Consider the following 18,251-nt stretch of genomic DNA (forward strand, 5'->3'; position numbering starts at 1 on the left):
AGCTTCTGAACACGATTCCTAGCAGTGAGAGGTCCCCAGATATACTGTTGATCTACCATTCATTCCGCTGGGTCACACTCAAGCATCCAATCACGACTACGGGCATTCATGCAGGCAGGCAGCCAATTAGGCACATGAGGTATTCAGGCAATTCACTTCTCTCCAGACACTCACAACAAGTTATGTGTATTGGGACAAGTACCGAGCCATTCAACACTCCAAGCTGAATTCATACCGGTTTCGGGCAGGGTTGTCTCAGTCATTGTGTCAACCACCAGATACTAGACACCCACAACACAGAATGTATATTCGTCACACACTCTATTCACCCAGGTCCCACCCACAGGAGGTACCCACAACATACATCACCAGGAAGGCTCCAGCTAGTTTGACTCGGCCTTCACAACAACACCATATATCGCACTTCCATCCAACAGCCAGTCAGGGGGAAGGGACAGAGTCAGGGATTGCCAGGTCTTTGGGAAAACAAGGTAATGGGTAATAGAAAGCAAGAGGCCACCGGGGCCATCTTGTTTTCCATCAGGAATCAACTGATCCCAATGGCAGGGCCGGGGTATCCCAAAATGGAGAATACTCTACGCACCTGTCAAATTCAGCATGGAGCTGCCACCAGCCCATACCCTGCTCTGTGGGCCACCCACAGGTGCCCAAAAACATACACTAGGGGCACAGGGTTGTACTCCCACCCATGGGTGCCATAAGGGTATCCCACGGGTCCGTTCACCAAACCAAAAGAAAGAGAGCTGCACTGCCAGGAGTCCCACCTGAAATCCTGCGCGGAAAACACGACAGAACACACGATAAAAAGCAGTAAAGGACAAGGATACGGAGGCCCTGTCCCTCCGATGCATTTCCAGCATCACAGCTGGTTGTAGAGTAAGCTACACCTGTGTAAATTGGCCAACTCAAGATAACTTACTCCCAAATGTACACCAATAAATCATTTTTTTCTGTGAATTCATTTTAACCAATTTATGAGTAAGTTACTGATTTTTCCTAGCTTTGTGAATCAGCCTGAGGTGTTTAAGGTATCTAATTCACAAAATCTGTTTCGGTTGCCTAGAACTTTTTCGATGTTCCGCAATAATTTCAGACTGCTTTTCTCATTCCTGTATATTGGCTATTATCCACTCCAATGGTGGCAATCCCAAGAATGCAATACCTTTTTTTTTTGTTTTTACATTTTTTATCTGGTTTATTACAAACCAGAATCAAAAGTAAACAGTAAAAATGATGTAGACACAACTGCAAATTCATACTTTATATTAACAATTAATTCACATACAAAGATCCTATATTAAAACACATCACAAAATGGTAATTTGATCAACATCAAAAGCATGAAAGTGGAATATTAAGATGAATCCTTTCATCAAATTCTAATGCAACTACATAATTTGTGACTCAATAAAATTAAGAAAACGATACAGAGATACAATCAAAATAATTTTCTCATCCCACATCAGCCTCGACCAGAAGAGGTTTTGCGCATGATCAAAATGCATTTCTAATTTTAAAAATCTATCCCTGTTGTGACTAAAATACAGACAGTCAATTATCCAATGTCACAATGTTTCAAAACATTTAGTTTTTTTTACAGAATCGAGAGTCGGTAGAAGTCTGTGAATCCTTAAAGGAGACCCAATTTTTAGTATGTTCTCTGTTAGCAAATTGATTTAGACGAAATTGCATGTAAAGTGCTCATGCTTTGTTGCATGCAAAGTATTTCAGGTAGGTACTAATTTGACGCTTTATCCCGGGAAACCTAGCAGATTCTTTAAATAAGCTATATGTCTCTATATGGTCAATTGTACATCGCCAGTCAAATCTAAAGAGGTTTTTTTTTAGCATTACAGGGACGATTAATGAATTCTTTTTCAGACAAGTAAATTTCATTGAGGAGTGAAAGCAACTTCTTTCTGAATGCGTCACTGACGTAAAACAGGCATCTTTCAGCCCAAATCCACACATTTTTTTAAATGTATTTGTTTGCATTTTTAAAGCACTCACACATCCTAAACAATGCATCAAGTCATTGTTGCAGGATTTTTTTTTCTTTTGTCGAGTAATTTTTTTTGTCTAAGTTGTGCATTTATAACGTGCTTAAATACCCAGAGGTTTCTAAGTGTGGACCCGTGGATCAAACCTATATTGCTTCATGTCGTCTTGCTTCCAAGGCGAACACGTAGCCGCTGAGCTATCCTTCTGGGACATATAGGGAATTACGTGGAGATACTACAAATTTAGCAAAGTTAAAAAGTTGCCTCCAATGATATCTGCGTGCAAATAAAAGCCTCAATTCATTCCTTATAATATCATTTGGCATTGATATGGCAAGACAGAATACCTCTTTCCACATCCAACCCTGTGGATAATTCAAATATTCACCCAAGTCAACTAAACACATATCTAGGCCGTACAGCCACATGGGCTCAATCTTCATCAGAAAATAATTTAAGAGTGGGAGTAGCGAACATGTACACAAACTTGCATGAAGACATTTCATATGTTCTGTCAAAGGTCGAAGATTTTCTAACCAATGTCTTCCCCATACTTAAAGATTATGTATTAATAAGATTGTATCCCAAATATCTCCGCTGCACAACTCAGTCTATTCGCTCATTTACAATGTTCCACGACATGGTTTGGAACTTATGGTCTCTAGAAAAAACACAACTATTTTGGATTTAAGAGCATTGACCTGCAAGTTGTTTGCTAATGCATATTGAAGAAAAAGATTCACTTTTACTTGCAGGCCATTAGCTGTCCTGTCAAAGAGAATTAGGCCATCAGCAAAGGCAAGTCCATGCAATCATGACTTGCCTTGCATGACCGAGCATTCCATAATTCTTCAATATCACTGAGATATAAGTTGATCAAAGCTGATGCCAAAATACAGCCTTGTTTGACTCCCATAAAGATTGCAGTGGGTTTAGCAAGCGCTCCCTCTTTGGAAATCCTAACCCTAAATGTGTTTTGATGTAAGAGGGTCATAAATTGCATTAGCTCTAGGGGGATCTTAAACCTCACTAGTTTATTCCACAGGACAGATCTAATAACAGAATCGAAAGCAGATGACACGTCCAGGCATGCCATATACATTGGACCAGATTGACTGTGTTTTACATTGTACGTAAGTTATGCCAATATGGTGGCATTTAACGATGTTCCCATATTCTTTCGAAAACCAACCTGGGAGTGTGAGTCTGCTGCAACACAGTTTCAAGTTCCCTAAGGAGCAATAGGGCAAAAACCTTTGAGGAGGCGTCGGTGAGACCCATGTGCCTATAATTTGCTGCGTCTAGGGGGGTTGCCTCTTTTAAAAAATTGGAATTATATGGGGTTGGGCCCATGATGCTGGAATACAATTGGACATCAACATGTGATCAAACTTGATTTACAAAATTGAGGCCCATAGTATACGGTAATTTGTCAATATCAACAACCGAATAACATCAGGGCCACAAGCTCTCGATGGATTCAACTTAGATATAGCCCATTTAATGTCCTCCTCATGCAAGTTACAGATGCCTCCAATACAAGTGCCCTCACATGGGTCTGTCACCTCCGAAAATGTTTTTGGCAATTTATATTTCGCAGTAAAGAGCTTAACCGATACATGTTCCGGAACTCCAGATTCTAGAGCACCTCGCAATTTCCCTACAGTTTTATTGATAGTAGACAAAAAAAAGTTCCCAGCTTATTGCTACAGAGATGTTTTAATATTACCTGATTGGGATTTTAAGTAATTCTTGTGCACCTGGGAGAAAGAGGCTTTACTTTTAGCATATTGCAAATTGGTTAGATTTCGCTTCTTCAAAATTCTAATATTCTCATTCTTTAAATTTTTGGTGGTGGCAACTCTAGCGTCAAATTTGTGTTTAACAAAAATCTCCATATCAGCAAATGCTAGTACCTTACAAAACACAGAGGCTGCACAAGGCGCCCACGGCTGTGTGCCAGATCACCTGTGGCTGCGAGTAAATGGGCTGATACCTTAAAGCACACACAGGCTGCACAAGGCGGCCACTGGGGCTGTGTGCCAGATAATCTGTGGCTGCGAGTAAATGGGCTAGTACCTTACAGCACACACACAGGCTGCACAAGGCGCCCACTGGGGCTGAGTGCCAGATCACTGTGGCTGTGAGTAAATGGGCTAGTACCTTACAGCACACACACAAGCTGCATAAGGTGCCCACTGGGGCTGTGTGCCAGATCACTTGTGGCTGCGAATAAAAGGGCTAGTACCTTACAGCACACAGAGGCTGCACAAGGCGACACTGAGGCTGTGCACCAGATCACCTTTGGCTGCGAGTAAATGGGCGAGCACCTTACAGCACACACAGGCTGCACAAGGCATCCACTGGGGCTGTGTGCCAGATCACCTGTGGTTGCGAGTAAATGGGCTAGTACCTTACAGCACACACACAGTCTGCACAAGGTGCCCACTGGGGCTGTGTGCCAGATCACCTGTGGCTGCGAGTAAATGGGCTAGTACCTTACAGCACACACACAGGCTGCACAAGGCGCCCACTGGGTCTGTGTGCCAAATCACCTGTGGCTGCAAGTAAATGGGCTAGTACCTTACAGCACACACAGGCTGCACAAGGCGCCCACTGGGGCTGTGTGGCAGATCACCTGTGGCTGCGAGTAAATGGGCTAGTACCTTACAGAACACACAGGCTGCACAAGGCACCCACTGGGGCTGTGTGCCAGATCACCTGTGGCTGCGAGTAAATGGGCTAGTACCTTACAGCACACACATGCTGCACAAGGCGCCCACTGGGGCTGTGTTCCAGATCACCTGTGGCTGCGAGTAAATGGGCTAGTACCTTACAGCACACACACAGGCTGCACAAGGTGCCCACTGGGGCTGATTGCCAGATCACCTGTGGCTGCGAGTAAAAGGTCTAGTACCTTACAGCACACACAGGCTGCACAAGGCACCCACTGGGGCTGAGTGCCAGATCACTGTGCCTGCGAGTAAATGGGCTAGTACCTTACAGCACACAAACAGGCTGCACAAGGCACCCACTGGGACTGAGTGCCAGATCACTGTGGCTGCGAGTAAATGGGCTAGTACCTTACAGCACACAAACAGGCTGCACAAGGCACCCACTGGGGCTGAGTGCCAGATCACTGTGGCTGCGAGTAAATGGGCTGGTACCTTACAGCACAAACAGGCTGCACAAGGCACCCACTGGGGCTCAGTGCCAGATCACTGTGGCTGCAAGTAAATGGGCTAGTCCCTTACAACACATACAGGCGCACAAGGCACACACTGGGGCTGTGTGCCAGATCACGTGGCTGCGAGTAAATGGGCTGATACGTTACAGCACACACAGGCTGCACAAGGTGCACACTGAGGCTGTGTGCCAGATCACCTGTGGCTGCGAGTAAATGGGCTACTACCTTACAGCACACACACAGGCTGCACAAGGTGCCCAGTGGGGCTGTGTGCCAGATCACCTGTGGCTGCGAGTAAATGGGCTAGTACCTTACAGCACACACACAGGCTGCACAAGGCGCCCACTGGGGCTGTGTTCCAGATCACCTGTGGCTGCGAGCAAATGGGCTAGTACCTTACAGCACACACACAGGCTGCACAAGGCGCCCACTGGGGCTGTGTGCCAGATCACCTGTGGCTGCGAATAAATGGGCTAGTACCTTAGAGCACACACACAGGCTGCACAAGGCACCCACTGGGGCTGTGTGCCAGATCACTGTGGCTGCGAGTAAATGGGCTAGTAACTTACAGCACACGCACAGTCTGCACAAGGCACCAACTGGGGCTATGTGCCAGATCAGCTGTGGCTGCGAGTAAATGGGCTAGTACCTGACAGCACACACACAGGCTGCACAAGGCGCCCACTGGGGCTGTGTGACAGATCACCTATGGCTGCGAGTAAATGGGCTAGTACCTTACAGCACACACACAGGTTGCATAAGGCGCCCACTGGGGCTGTGTGCCAGATCACCTGTGGCTGTGAGTAAAAGGGCTAGTACCTTACAGCACACAGAGGCTGCACAAGGCGCACACTGAGGCTGTGTGCCAGATCACCTCTGGCTGCGAGTAAATGGGCGAGCACCTTACAGCACACAGAGGCTGCACAAGGCACAAACTGAGGCTGTGTGCCAGATCACCTGTGGCTGTGAATAAATGGGCTAGTACCTTACAGCACACACACAGGCTGCACAAGGCACCCACTGGGGCTGTGTGCCAGATCACTGTGGCTGCGAGTAAATGGGCTAGTACCTTACAGCACACACACAGGCTGCACAAGGGACCCACTGGGGCTATGTGCCAGATCACCTGTGGCTGCGAGTAAATAGGCTAGTACCTTACAGCACACACACAGGCTGCACAAGGCGCCCACTGGGGATGTGTGCCAGATCACATGGCTGCGAGTAAATGGGCTAGTACCTTACAGCACACACAAGCTGCACAAGGCGCCCACTGGGGATGTGTGCCAGATCACGTGGCTGCGAGTAAATGGGCTAGTACCTTATAGCACACACAGGCTGCACAAGGCACCCACTGGGGCTGTGTGCCAGATCACCTGTGGCTGCAAGTAAAAGGGCTAGTACCTTACAGCACACACAGGCTGCACAAGGCACCCAATGGAGCTGTGCGCCTGATCACCTGTGGCTGCGAGTAAATGGGCTAGTACCTTACAGCAAACACACAGGCTGCACAAGTCACCCACTGGGGCTGAGTGCCAGATCACTGTGGCGGCGAGTAAATGGGCTAGTACCTTACAGCACACACACACAGGCTGCATAAGGCACCCACTGGAGCTGTGTGCCAGATCACCTGTGGCTGCGAGTAAATGGGCTAGTACCTTACAGCGAACACACAGGCTGCACACGGCACCCACTGCGGCTGTGTGCCAGATCACCTGTGGCTGCGGGTAAATGGGCTAGTACCTTACAGCACACACACAGGCTGCACAAGGCACCTACTGGGGCTGAGTGCCAGATCACTGTGGCTGCGAGTAAATGGGCTAGTACCTTACAGCACATACACAGGCTGCATAAGGCACCTACTGGGGCTGTGTGCCAGATCACCTGTGGCTGCAAGTAAATGGGCTAGTACCTTACACCACACACACAGGCTGCACAAGGCACCCACTGGGGCTGTGTGCCAGATCACCTGTGGCTGCGAGTAAATGGGCTAGTACCTTACAGCACACACACAGGCTGCACAAGGCGCCCACTGGGGCTGTGTGCCAGATCATCTGTGGCTGCGAGTAAATGGGCTAGTACCTTACATCACACACACAGGCTGCACAAGGCGCCCACTGGGGCTGTGTGCCAGATCACCTGTGGCTGCGAGTAAATGGGCTAGTACCTTACAGCACACACACAGGCTGCACAAGGCACCAACTGGGGCTATGTGCCAGATCAGCTGTGGCTGCGAGTAAATGGGCTAGTACCTTACAGCACACACACAGGCTGCACAAGGCACCCACTGGGGCTGTGTGCCAGATCACCTGTGGCTGCGAGTAAATGGGCTAGTACCTTACAGCACACACACAGGTTGCACAAGGCGCCCACTGGGGCTGTGTGCCAGATCACCTGTGGCTGCGAGTAAATGGGCGAGCACCTTACAGCACACAGAAGCTGCACAAGGCGCACACTGGGGCTGTGTGCCAGATCACCTGTGGCTGCGAGTAAATGGGCGAGCACCTTACAGCACACACACAGGCTGCACAAGGCGCCCACTGGGGCTGTGTTCCAGATCACCTGTGGCTGCGAGTAAATGGGCTAGTACCTTACAGCACACACAGGCTGCATAAGGCACCCACTGGGGATGTGTGCCAGATCACGTGGCTGTGAGTAAATGGGCTAGTACCTTATAGCACACACAGGCTGCACAAGGTGCCCACTGGGGCTGTGTGCCAGATCATCTGTGGCTGCGAATAAATGGGCTAGTACCTTACAGCACACACAGGCTGCACAAGGCACCCAATGGAGCTGTGCGCCTGATCACCTGTGGCTGCGAGTAAATGGGCTAGTACCTTACAGCAAACACACAGGCTGCACAAGTCACCCACTGGGGCTGAGTGCCAGATCACTGTGGCGGCGAGTAAATGGGCTAGTACCTTACAGCACACACACACAGGCTGCATAAGGCACTCACTGGAGCTGTGTGCCAGATCACCTGTGGCTGCGAGTAAATGGGCTAGTACCTTACAGCGAACACACAGGCTGCATACGGCACCCACTGCGGCTGTGTGCCAGATCACCTGTGGCTGCGGGTAAATGGGCTAGTACCTTACAGCACACACACAGGCTGCACAAGGCACCTACTGGGGCTGAGTGCCAGATCACTGTGGCTGCGAGTAAATGGGCTAGTACCTTACAGCACATACACAGGCTGCATAAGGCACCTACTGGGGCTGTGTGCCAGATCACCTGTGGCTGCAAGTAAATGGGCTAGTACCTTACACCACACACACAGGCTGCACAAGGCACCCACTGGGGCTGTGTGCCAGATCACCTGTGGCTGCGAGTAAATGGGCTAGTACCTTACAGCACACACACAGGCTGCACAAGGCGCCCACTGGGGCTGTGTGCCAGATCATCTGTGGCTGCGAGTAAATGGGCTAGTACCTTACATCACACACACAGGCTGCACAAGGCGCCCACTGGGGCTGTGTGCCAGATCACCTGTGGCTGCGAGTAAATGGGCTAATACCTTACAGCATACACACAGGCTGCACAAGGCGCCCACTGGAGCTATGTGCCAGATCACCTGTGGCTGCAAGTAAATGGGCTAGTACCTTACAGCACACACACAGGCTGCACAAGGCACCAACTGGGGCTATGTGCCAGATCAGCTGTGGCTGCGAGTAAATGGGCTAGTACCTTACAGCACACACACAGGCTGCACAAGGCACCCACTGGGGCTGTGTGCCAGATCACCTGTGGCTGCGAGTAAATGGGCTAGTACCTTACAGCACACACACAGGTTGCACAAGGCGCCCACTGGGGCTGTGTGCCAGATCACCTGTGGCTGCGAGTAAATGGGCGAGCACCTTACAGCACACAGAAGCTGCACAAGGCGCACACTGGGGCTGTGTGCCAGATCACCTGTGGCTGCGAGTAAATGGGCGAGCACCTTACAGCACACACACAGGCTGCACAAGGCGCCCACTGGGGCTGTGTTCCAGATCACCTGTGGCTGCGAGTAAATGGGCTAGTACCTTACAGCACACACAGGCTGCATAAGGCACCCACTGGGGATGTGTGCCAGATCACGTGGCTGTGAGTAAATGGGCTAGTACCTTATAGCACACACAGGCTGCACAAGGTGCCCACTGGGGCTGTGTGCCAGATCATTTGTGGCTGCGAATAAATGGGCTAGTACCTTACAGCACACACACAGGCTGCACAAGGGGCCCACTGGGGCTGACTGCCAGATCACCTGTGGCTGCAAGTAAAAGGGCTAGTACCTTACAGCACACACAGGCTGCACAAGGCACCCAATGGAGCTGTGTGTCTGATCACCTGTGGCTGCGAGTAAATGGGCTAGTACCTTACAGCACACACACAGGCTGCATAAGGCACCCACTGGAGCTGTGCGACAGATCACCTGTGGCTGCGAGTAAATGGGCTAGTACCTTACAGCGAACACACAGGCTGCACAAGGCACCCACTGCGGCTGTGTGCCAGATCACTTGTGGCTGCGGGTAAATGGTCTAGTACCTTACAGCACACACACAGGCTGCACAAGGCACGTACTGGGGCTGAGTGCCAGATCACTGTGGCTGCGAGTAAATGGGCTAGTACCTTACAGCACACACACAGGCTGCATATGGCACCTACTGGGGCTGTGTGCCAGATCACCTGTGGCTGCAAGTAAATGGGCTAGTACCTTACAGCACACACACAGGCTGCACAAGGCGCCCACTGGGGTGTGTGCCAGATCACCTGTGGCTGCGAGTAAATGGGCTAATACCTTACAGCACACACACAGGCTGCACAAGGCACCAACTGGGGCTATGTGGCAGATAAGCTGTGGCTGCGAGTAAATGGGCTAGTACCTTACAGCACACACACAGGCTGCACAAGGCACCCACTGGGGCTGTGTGCCAGATCACCTGTGGCTGCGAGTAAATGGGCTAGTACCTTACAGCACACACACAGGTTGCACAAGGCGCCCACTGGGGCTTTGTGCCAGATCACCTGTGGCTGCAAGTAAAAGGGCTAGTACCTTACAGCACACACAGGCTGCACAAGGCACCCACTGGAGCTGTGTGCCTGATCACCTGTTGCTGCGAGTAAATGGGATAGTACCTTACCACAAACACACAGGTTGCACAAGGCACCCACTGGGGCTGAGTGCCAGATCACTGTGGCGGCGAGTAAATGGGCTAGTACCTTACAGCACACACACAGGCTGCATAAGGCACCCACTGGAGCTGTGTGCCCAATCACCTGTGGCTGCGGGTAAATGGGCTAGTACCTTACAGCGAACACACAGGCTGCACCAGGCGCCCACTGGGGCTGTGTGCCAGATCACCTGTGGCTGCAAGTAAATCGGCTAGTATCTTACAGCACACACAGGCTGCACAAGGTGCCCACTGGGGCTTTGTGGCAGATGACCTGTGGCTGTGAGTAAATGTGCTAGTATCGTACAGCACACACAGGCTGCACAAAGCACCCACTGGTGCTGTGTGCCAGATCACCTGTGGCTGCGAGTAAATGGGCTAGTACCTTACAGCACACACACAGTCTGCACAAGGCACCCACTGGGGCTGTGTGCCAGATCACCTGTGGCTGCGAGTAAATGGGCTAGTACCTTAAGCACATACACAGGCTGCACAAGGCGCCCACTGGGGCTTTGTACCAGATCACCTGTGGCTGCGAGTAAATGGGCTAATCCCTTACAGCACACACACAGGCTGCACAAGGCGCCCACTGGGGCTGTGTGCCAGATCACCTGTGGCTGCGAGTAAATGGGCTAGCACCTTACAGCATACACACAGGCTGCACAAGGCGCCCACTGGGGCTGTGTGCCAGATCACCTGTGGCTGCGAGTAAAAGGGCTAGTACCTAACAGCACACACAGGCTGCACAAGGCAGAGTGACTTATGATGCATTGACAGTGATGTTACAGTTGCTCCCACAGTGGTGGTCTTTTGTGCAGGCACAGATTCCATAGGGCAGTGGTCTTTCAACTGTGGGGCTGCCCCCCGCAAAGGGGGCCCAAAGGGGGTTCCATGTCATTTCATCGTGGGATGTTTTTTCGCAGGGTTTTTTACCGTGATTTTTTTTAAAAAACCCATTTTATTTTTGCCAGGTGTTCCCCTCATACCCTCCATTTTCTTTAACTTGTATTCCCAAACACCCACACCCCATATATATAATTTACTAACCACCCCTAAAATAATTTGATGGGCAAAAAACCCCACGAAAAAACATCCCGCGGTGACAGGACGTCGTACCCCGAAGGGTGTTCTGGGGGCGCAAGGCTCTGTAAAACGGTAGTACAGTGACAGTGTTTAATAGAAAATACAAGCAGATATGGTATTGGGGGGCAGCAACAATAATTTTACTCTAGGGGGTGCTCGGCAACAATATTTTTACTCAAGGGGGGCGCTCATCATAAACTCGTTTGAATACCACTGCCATAGGGTGAGAGTAAAGGACATCCTTGGAGGAAATCCATCCTAAATAAATTCCTTGCTGTCATATATGAGCGCCTGGGGACCAATTCCGTTGGTGACGGTGCAAGTAACTTTAACATGAACATACATAGAGTAAGAAACAGAGAGAAGGGGCCTCAAGTGGTGGGTGTCAGTTCATAAGGAGAAGCCCCGCTGTCCATGGACCAACAAACAAAAATAGAGAGTGGCAGATAATTGCAATGGAGCTGTGTGTCTGATCACCTGTGGCTGCGAGTAAATGGGCTAGTACCTTACAGCACACACACAGGCTGCATAAGGCACCCACTGGAGCTGTGCGACAGATCACCTGTGGCTGCGAGTAAATGGGCTAGTACCTTACAGCGAACACACAGGCTGCACAAGGCACCCACTGCGGCTGTGTGCCAGATCACTTGTGGCTGCGGGTAAATGGTCTAGTACCTTACAGCACACACACAGGCTGCACAAGGCACGTACTGGGGCTGAGTGCCAGATCACTGTGGCTGCGAATAAATGGGCTAGTACCTTACAGCACACACACAGGCTGCACAAGGCACCCACTGGGGCTGTGTGCCAGATCACTGTGGCTGCGAGTAAATGGGCTAGTACCTTACAGCACACACACAGGCTGCACAAGGGACCCACTGGGGCTATGTGCCAGATCACCTGTGGCTGCGAGTAAATAGGCTAGTACCTTACAGCACACACACAGGCTGCACAAGGCGCCCACTGGGGATGTGTGCCAGATCACATGGCTGCGAGTAAATGGGCTAGTACCTTACAGCACACACAAGCTGCACAAGGCGCCCACTGGGGATGTGTGCCAGATCACGTGGCTGCGAGTAAATGGGCTAGTACCTTATAGCACACACAGGCTGCACAAGGCGCCCACTGGGGCTGTGTGCCAGATCACCTGTGGCTGCAAGTAAAAGGGCTAGTACCTTACAGCACACACAGGCTGCACAAGGCACCCAATGGAGCTGTGCGCCTGATCACCTGTGGCTGCAAGTAAATGGGCTAGTACCTTACAGCAAACACACAGGCTGCACAAGTCACCCACTGGGGCTGAGTGCCAGATCACTGTGGCGGCGAGTAAATGGGCTAGTACCTTACAGCACACACACACAGGCTGCATAAGGCACCCACTGGAGCTGTGTGCCAGATCACCTGTGGCTGCGAGTAAATGGGCTAGTACCTTACAGCGAACACACAGGCTGCACACGGCACCCACTGCGGCTGTGTGCCAGATCACCTGTGACTGCGGGTAAATGGGCTAGTACCTTACAGCACACACACAGGCTGCACAAGGCACCTACTGGGGCTGAGTGCCAGATCACTGTGGCTGCGAGTAAATGGGCTAGTACCTTACAGCACATACACAGGCTGCATAAGGCACCTACTGGGACTGTGTGCCAGATCACCTGTGGCTGCAAGTAAATGGGCTAGTACCTTACACCACACACACAGGCTGCACAAGGCACCCACTGGGGCTGTGTGCCAGATCACCTGTGGCTGCGAGTAAATGGGCTAGTACCTTACAGCACACACACAGGCTGCACAAGGCGCCCACTGGGGCTGTGTGCCAGATCATCTGTGGCTGCGAGTAAATGGGCTAGTACCTTACATCACACACACAGGCTGCACAAGGCGCCCACTGGGGCTGTGTGCCAGATCACCTGTGGCTGCGAGTAAATGGGCTAATACCTTACAGCATACACACAGGCTGCACAAGGCGCCCACTGGGGCTATATGCCAGATCACCTGTGGCTGCAAGTAAATGGGCTAGTACCTTACAGCACACACACAGGCTGCACAAGGCACCAACTGGGGCTATGTGCCAGATCAGCTGTGGCTGCGAGTAAATGGGCTAGTACCTTACAGCACACACACAGGCTGCACAAGGCACCCACTGGGGCTGTGTGCCAGATCACCTGTGGCTGCGAGTAAATGGGCTAGTACCTTACAGCACACACACAGGTTGCACAAGGCGCCCACTGGGGCTGTGTGCCAGATCACCTGTGGCTGCGAGTAAATGGGCGAGCACCTTACAGCACACAGAAGCTGCACAAGGCGCACACTGGGGCTGTGTGCCAGATCACCTGTGGCTGCGAGTAAATGGGCGAGCACCTTACAGCACACACACAGGCTGCACAAGGCGCCCACTGGGGCTGTGTTCCAGATCACCTGTGGCTGCGAGTAAATGGGCTAGTACCTTACAGCACACACAGGCTGCATAAGGCACCCACTGGGGATGTGTGCCAGATCACGTGGCTGTGAGTAAATGGGCTAGTACCTTATAGCACACACAGGCTGCACAAGGTGCCCACTGGGGCTGTGTGCCAGATCATCTGTGGCTGCGAATAAATGGGCTAGTACCTTACAGGACACACACAGGCTGCACAAGGTGCCCACTGGGGCTGAGTGCCAGATCACCTGTGGCTGCAAGTAAAAGGGCTAGTACCTTACAGCACACACAGGCTGCACAAGGCACCCAATGGAGCTGTGTGTCTGATCACCTGTGGCTGCGAGTAAATGGGCTAGTACCTTACAGCACACACACAGGCTGCATAAGGCACCCACTGGAGCTGTGCGACAGATCACCTGTGGCTGCGAGTAAATGGGCTAGTACCTTACAGCGAACACACAGGCTGCACAAGGCACCCACTGCGGCTGTGTGCCAGATCACTTGTGGCTGCGGGTAAATGGTCTAGTACCTTACAGCACACACACAGGCTGCACAAGGCACGTACTGGGGCTGAGTGCCAGATCACTGTGGCTGCGAGTAAATGGGCTAGTACCTTACAGCACACACACAGGCTGCATATGGCACCTACTGGGGCTGTGTGCCAGATCACCTGTGGCTGCAAGTAAATGGGCTAGTACCTTACAGCACACACACAGGCTGCACAAGGCGCCCACTGGGGCTGTGTGCCAGATCACCTGTGGCTGCGAGTAAATGGGCTAATACCTTACAGCACACACACAGGCTGCACAAGGCACCAACTGGGGCTATGTGGCAGATAAGCTGTGGCTGCGAGTAAATGGGCTAGTACCTTACAGCACACACACAGGCTGCACAAGGCACCCACTGGGGCTGTGTGCCAGATCACCTGTGGCTGCGAGTAAATGGGCTAGTACCTTACAGCACACACACAGGTTGCACAAGGCGCCCACTGGGGCTTTGTGCCAGATCACCTGTGGCTGCAAGTAAAAGGGCTAGTACCTTACAGCACACACAGGCTGCACAAGGCACCCACTGGAGCTGTGTGCCTGATCACCTGTTGCTGCGAGTAAATGGGATAGTACCTTACCACAAACACACAGGTTGCACAAGGCCCCCACTGGGGCTGAGTGCCAGATCACTGTGGCGGCGAGTAAATGGGCTAGTACCTTACAGCACACACACAGGCTGCATAAGGCACCCACTGGAGCTGTGTGCCCAATCACCTGTGGCTGCGGGTAAATGGGCTAGTACCTTACAGCGAACACACAGGCTGCACCAGGCGCCCACTGGGGCTGTGTGCCAGATCACCTGTGGCTGCAAGTAAATCGGCTAGTATCTTACAGCACACACAGGCTGCACAAGGTGCCCACTGGGGCTGTGTGGCAGATGACCTGTGGCTGTGAGTAAATGTGCTAGTATCGTACAGCACACACAGGCTGCACAAAGCACCCACTGGTGCTGTGTGCCAGATCACCTGTGGCTGCGAGTAAATGGGCTAGTACCTTACAGCACACACACAGTCTGCACAAGGCACCCACTGGGCCTGTGTGCCAGATCACCTGTGGCTGCGAGTAAATGGGCTAGTACCTTAAGCACATACACAGGCTGCACAAGGCGCCCACTGGGGCTTTGTACCAGATCACCTGTGGCTGCGAGTAAATGGGCTAATCCCTTACAGCACACACACAGGCTGCACAAGGCGCCCACTGGGGCTGTGTGCCAGATCACCTGTGGCTGCGAGTAAATGGGCTAGCACCTTACAGCATACACACAGGCTGCACAAGGCGCCCACTGGGGCTGTGTGCCAGATCACCTGTGGCTGCGAGTAAAAGGGCTAGTACCTTACAGCACACACAGGCTGCACAAGGCAGAGTGACTTATGATGCATTGACAGTGATGTTACAGTTGCTCCCACAGTGGTGGTCTTTTGTGCAGGCACAGATTCCATAGGGCAGTGGTCTTTCAACTGTGGGGCTGCCCCCCGCAAAGGGGGCCCAAAGGGGGTTCCATGTCATTTCATCGTGGGATGTTTTTTCGCAGGGTTTTTTACCGTGATTTTTTTTTAAAAACCCATTTTATTTTTGCCAGGTGTTCCCCTCATACCCTCCATTTTCTTTAACTTGTATTCCCAAACACCCACACCCCATATATATAATTTACTAACCCCCCCTAAAATAATTTGATGGGCAAAAAACCCCACGAAAAAACATCCCGCGGTGACAGGACGTCGTACCCCGAAGGGTGTTCTGGGGGCGCAAGGCTCTGTAAAACGGTAGTACAGTGACAGTGTTTAATAGAAAATACAAGCAGATATGGTATTGGGGGGCAGCAACAATAATTTTACTCTAGGGGGTGCTCGGCAACAATATTTTTACTCAAGGGGGGCGCTCATCATAAACTCGTTTGAATACCACTGCCATAGGGTGAGAGTAAAGGACATCCTTGGAGGAAATCCATCCTAAATAAATTCCTTGCTGTCATATATGAGCGCCTGGGGACCAATTCCGTTGGTGACGGTGCAAGTAACTTTAACATGAACATACATAGAGTAAGAAACAGAGAGAAGGGGCCTCAAGTGGTGGGTGTCAGTTCATAAGGAGAAGCCCCGCTGTCCATGGACCAACAAACAAAAATAGAGAGTGGCAGAAAATTGCATTGGGTGCTGGCTGACCTGTTTCCAACCCGAGTACAATATGGGGCAATCTATCCCAATCCGCAATTGTCATACGATACTTTGGCCCCCCTCGTTTCAGCCTCCCAAAGGTCACACCAGGAAGGAGGCACTAGGATCCAAGCAGAAGAGATTGGGGAATTTCTATCATTCGTTTTGCTGCACCTGCCTCTGCTTTAGTTTCTTAATCTCAGGTGCTGACCCCCACAGGCAGCTCTTTCACCCGGCACCAATGGTTTCTGTTATCTGGTGAAAGGGCTGCCTCTGAGGGGCAGCACTTCAAATTAAGAAACAAAAGGAGAAATGGGAACACCGCTGCCAGACCTTTATCTGCACCTGCCTCTCCTTTTGTTTCTTAAATGGAAGCGATGATAATTGGAAGCGACGACTGGGTTAAAGGGCTGCCTGTAATGATCAGTGATTATAAGGTTAGTGTGGGGAAGCTGGCAGAGCTCTAGCTGTGGAGAACTTTTTGGACACTGCCACAGATCTGCCTCAGCTAGCCCTGGCCCACTTTAAGCCCTGCGATAAAAGTTGTATGAATCCAGCTGACAGTGTAGTTTTGAGGCCCCATGTATGATTGTCATCTGTATTTTTGTAAGGCATTCGTGAATACATTCGTGAAGTACATTCTGCAGATTTCAAGGTGAGGATAGGGCAGAGTTTCAACATTATGATGACTTCAGCATATATCAGAGCAGATGAGAGTCGCCCCCTCACACACCGCCCACCCCTCCCTAGCACACACAAGTGGATGACCTCGCCATTCTGTACCTGTGTGAAGTCCCAGAGCCTCTGCGTGGGTCTGGACACGTCCCCGCACTTCTTCAGCGCAGGGGTCCTCCCCTTCCCGTCGTCGACGAGGCATTTTGTGTCAGGAAGGAAGGCGGTGGAGCCCAGGGGTCCCAGCTGCAGGAGTCCTTCGGAGCTGTAACGAACCAGCTGTGCAGAAAAGAAAGGGCAGGTCTGAAACAGCTGTGACACTAGAGGTCAAAGGGCCTGATTAACACAGATGTGCACTGGAGAACATCGCGATATGCTGCAGAGCATCTCTGATTGGCATGCGTGACACTTATGCGTGATACTTATGCGTGATACACATGACCTGAAACTGGACCAACTCTAGAGGTTCCTGTAGCACCTTTGAGATGTACTCAATTGTAAAAGGGTCTCACAGAGGTTCGCCCAGGGTCATAGAGATGCCCAAGGCCTCTCCAGATTGTCTCTCGTTTTAGCCCAGGAGAAGCAAATCAAACATGCGCACTTCTCGTGTTCCCTGCTGCGCATCAAGTAGATTTTAAAGGTGCAGGAGAACTCAAAATATATTTTTAGAAAAACGACATATTGGCAAAACAGAACCACAAGCTGTGTCCTAACCAGAAGAATGCGGTTTTCCGCATGGAGGACAATGCAAGTGGCGACCACTACAGCTGAGGGGCGGGACTTGGAAGTGGCCTGTGCTACAGAGCTGGGGTGCAGGACCTGGAAGTGGCCTATGCTCCAGAGCTGGGGTGCAGGACCTGGCAGTGGCCTATGCTCCAGAGCTGGGGTGCAGGACCTGGCAGTGGCCTGGCTACAGAGCTGAGGGGCAGGACCTGGAAGTGGCCTGTGCTACAGAGCTAAAGTGAATGGCCTGGAAGTGGCCTGGCTACAGAGCTGGGGTACAGGGCCTGGAAGTGGC

General features: G+C 51.3%; 1 protein-coding gene across 1 annotated transcript in view; it reads right to left on the minus strand.

Moving 5' to 3' along the window:
* The window catches only part of GALNT9 (polypeptide N-acetylgalactosaminyltransferase 9), a 1,283,051-nt gene that overhangs the window by 84,472 nt on the left and 1,180,328 nt on the right, over positions 1 to 18,251 (minus strand). Inside the window, exon 10 of the mRNA XM_069619988.1 lies at positions 17,345 to 17,512. Coding sequence (XP_069476089.1) covers positions 17,345 to 17,512 — 168 coding nt within the window. The remainder of the gene's footprint in view (positions 1 to 17,344; positions 17,513 to 18,251) is intronic.

This window comes from Ambystoma mexicanum, chromosome 10, assembly GCF_040938575.1.
Source record: "Ambystoma mexicanum isolate Mex_15411 chromosome 10, UKY_AmexF1_1, whole genome shotgun sequence".
Lineage (NCBI taxonomy): Eukaryota > Metazoa > Chordata > Amphibia > Caudata > Ambystomatidae > Ambystoma > Ambystoma mexicanum.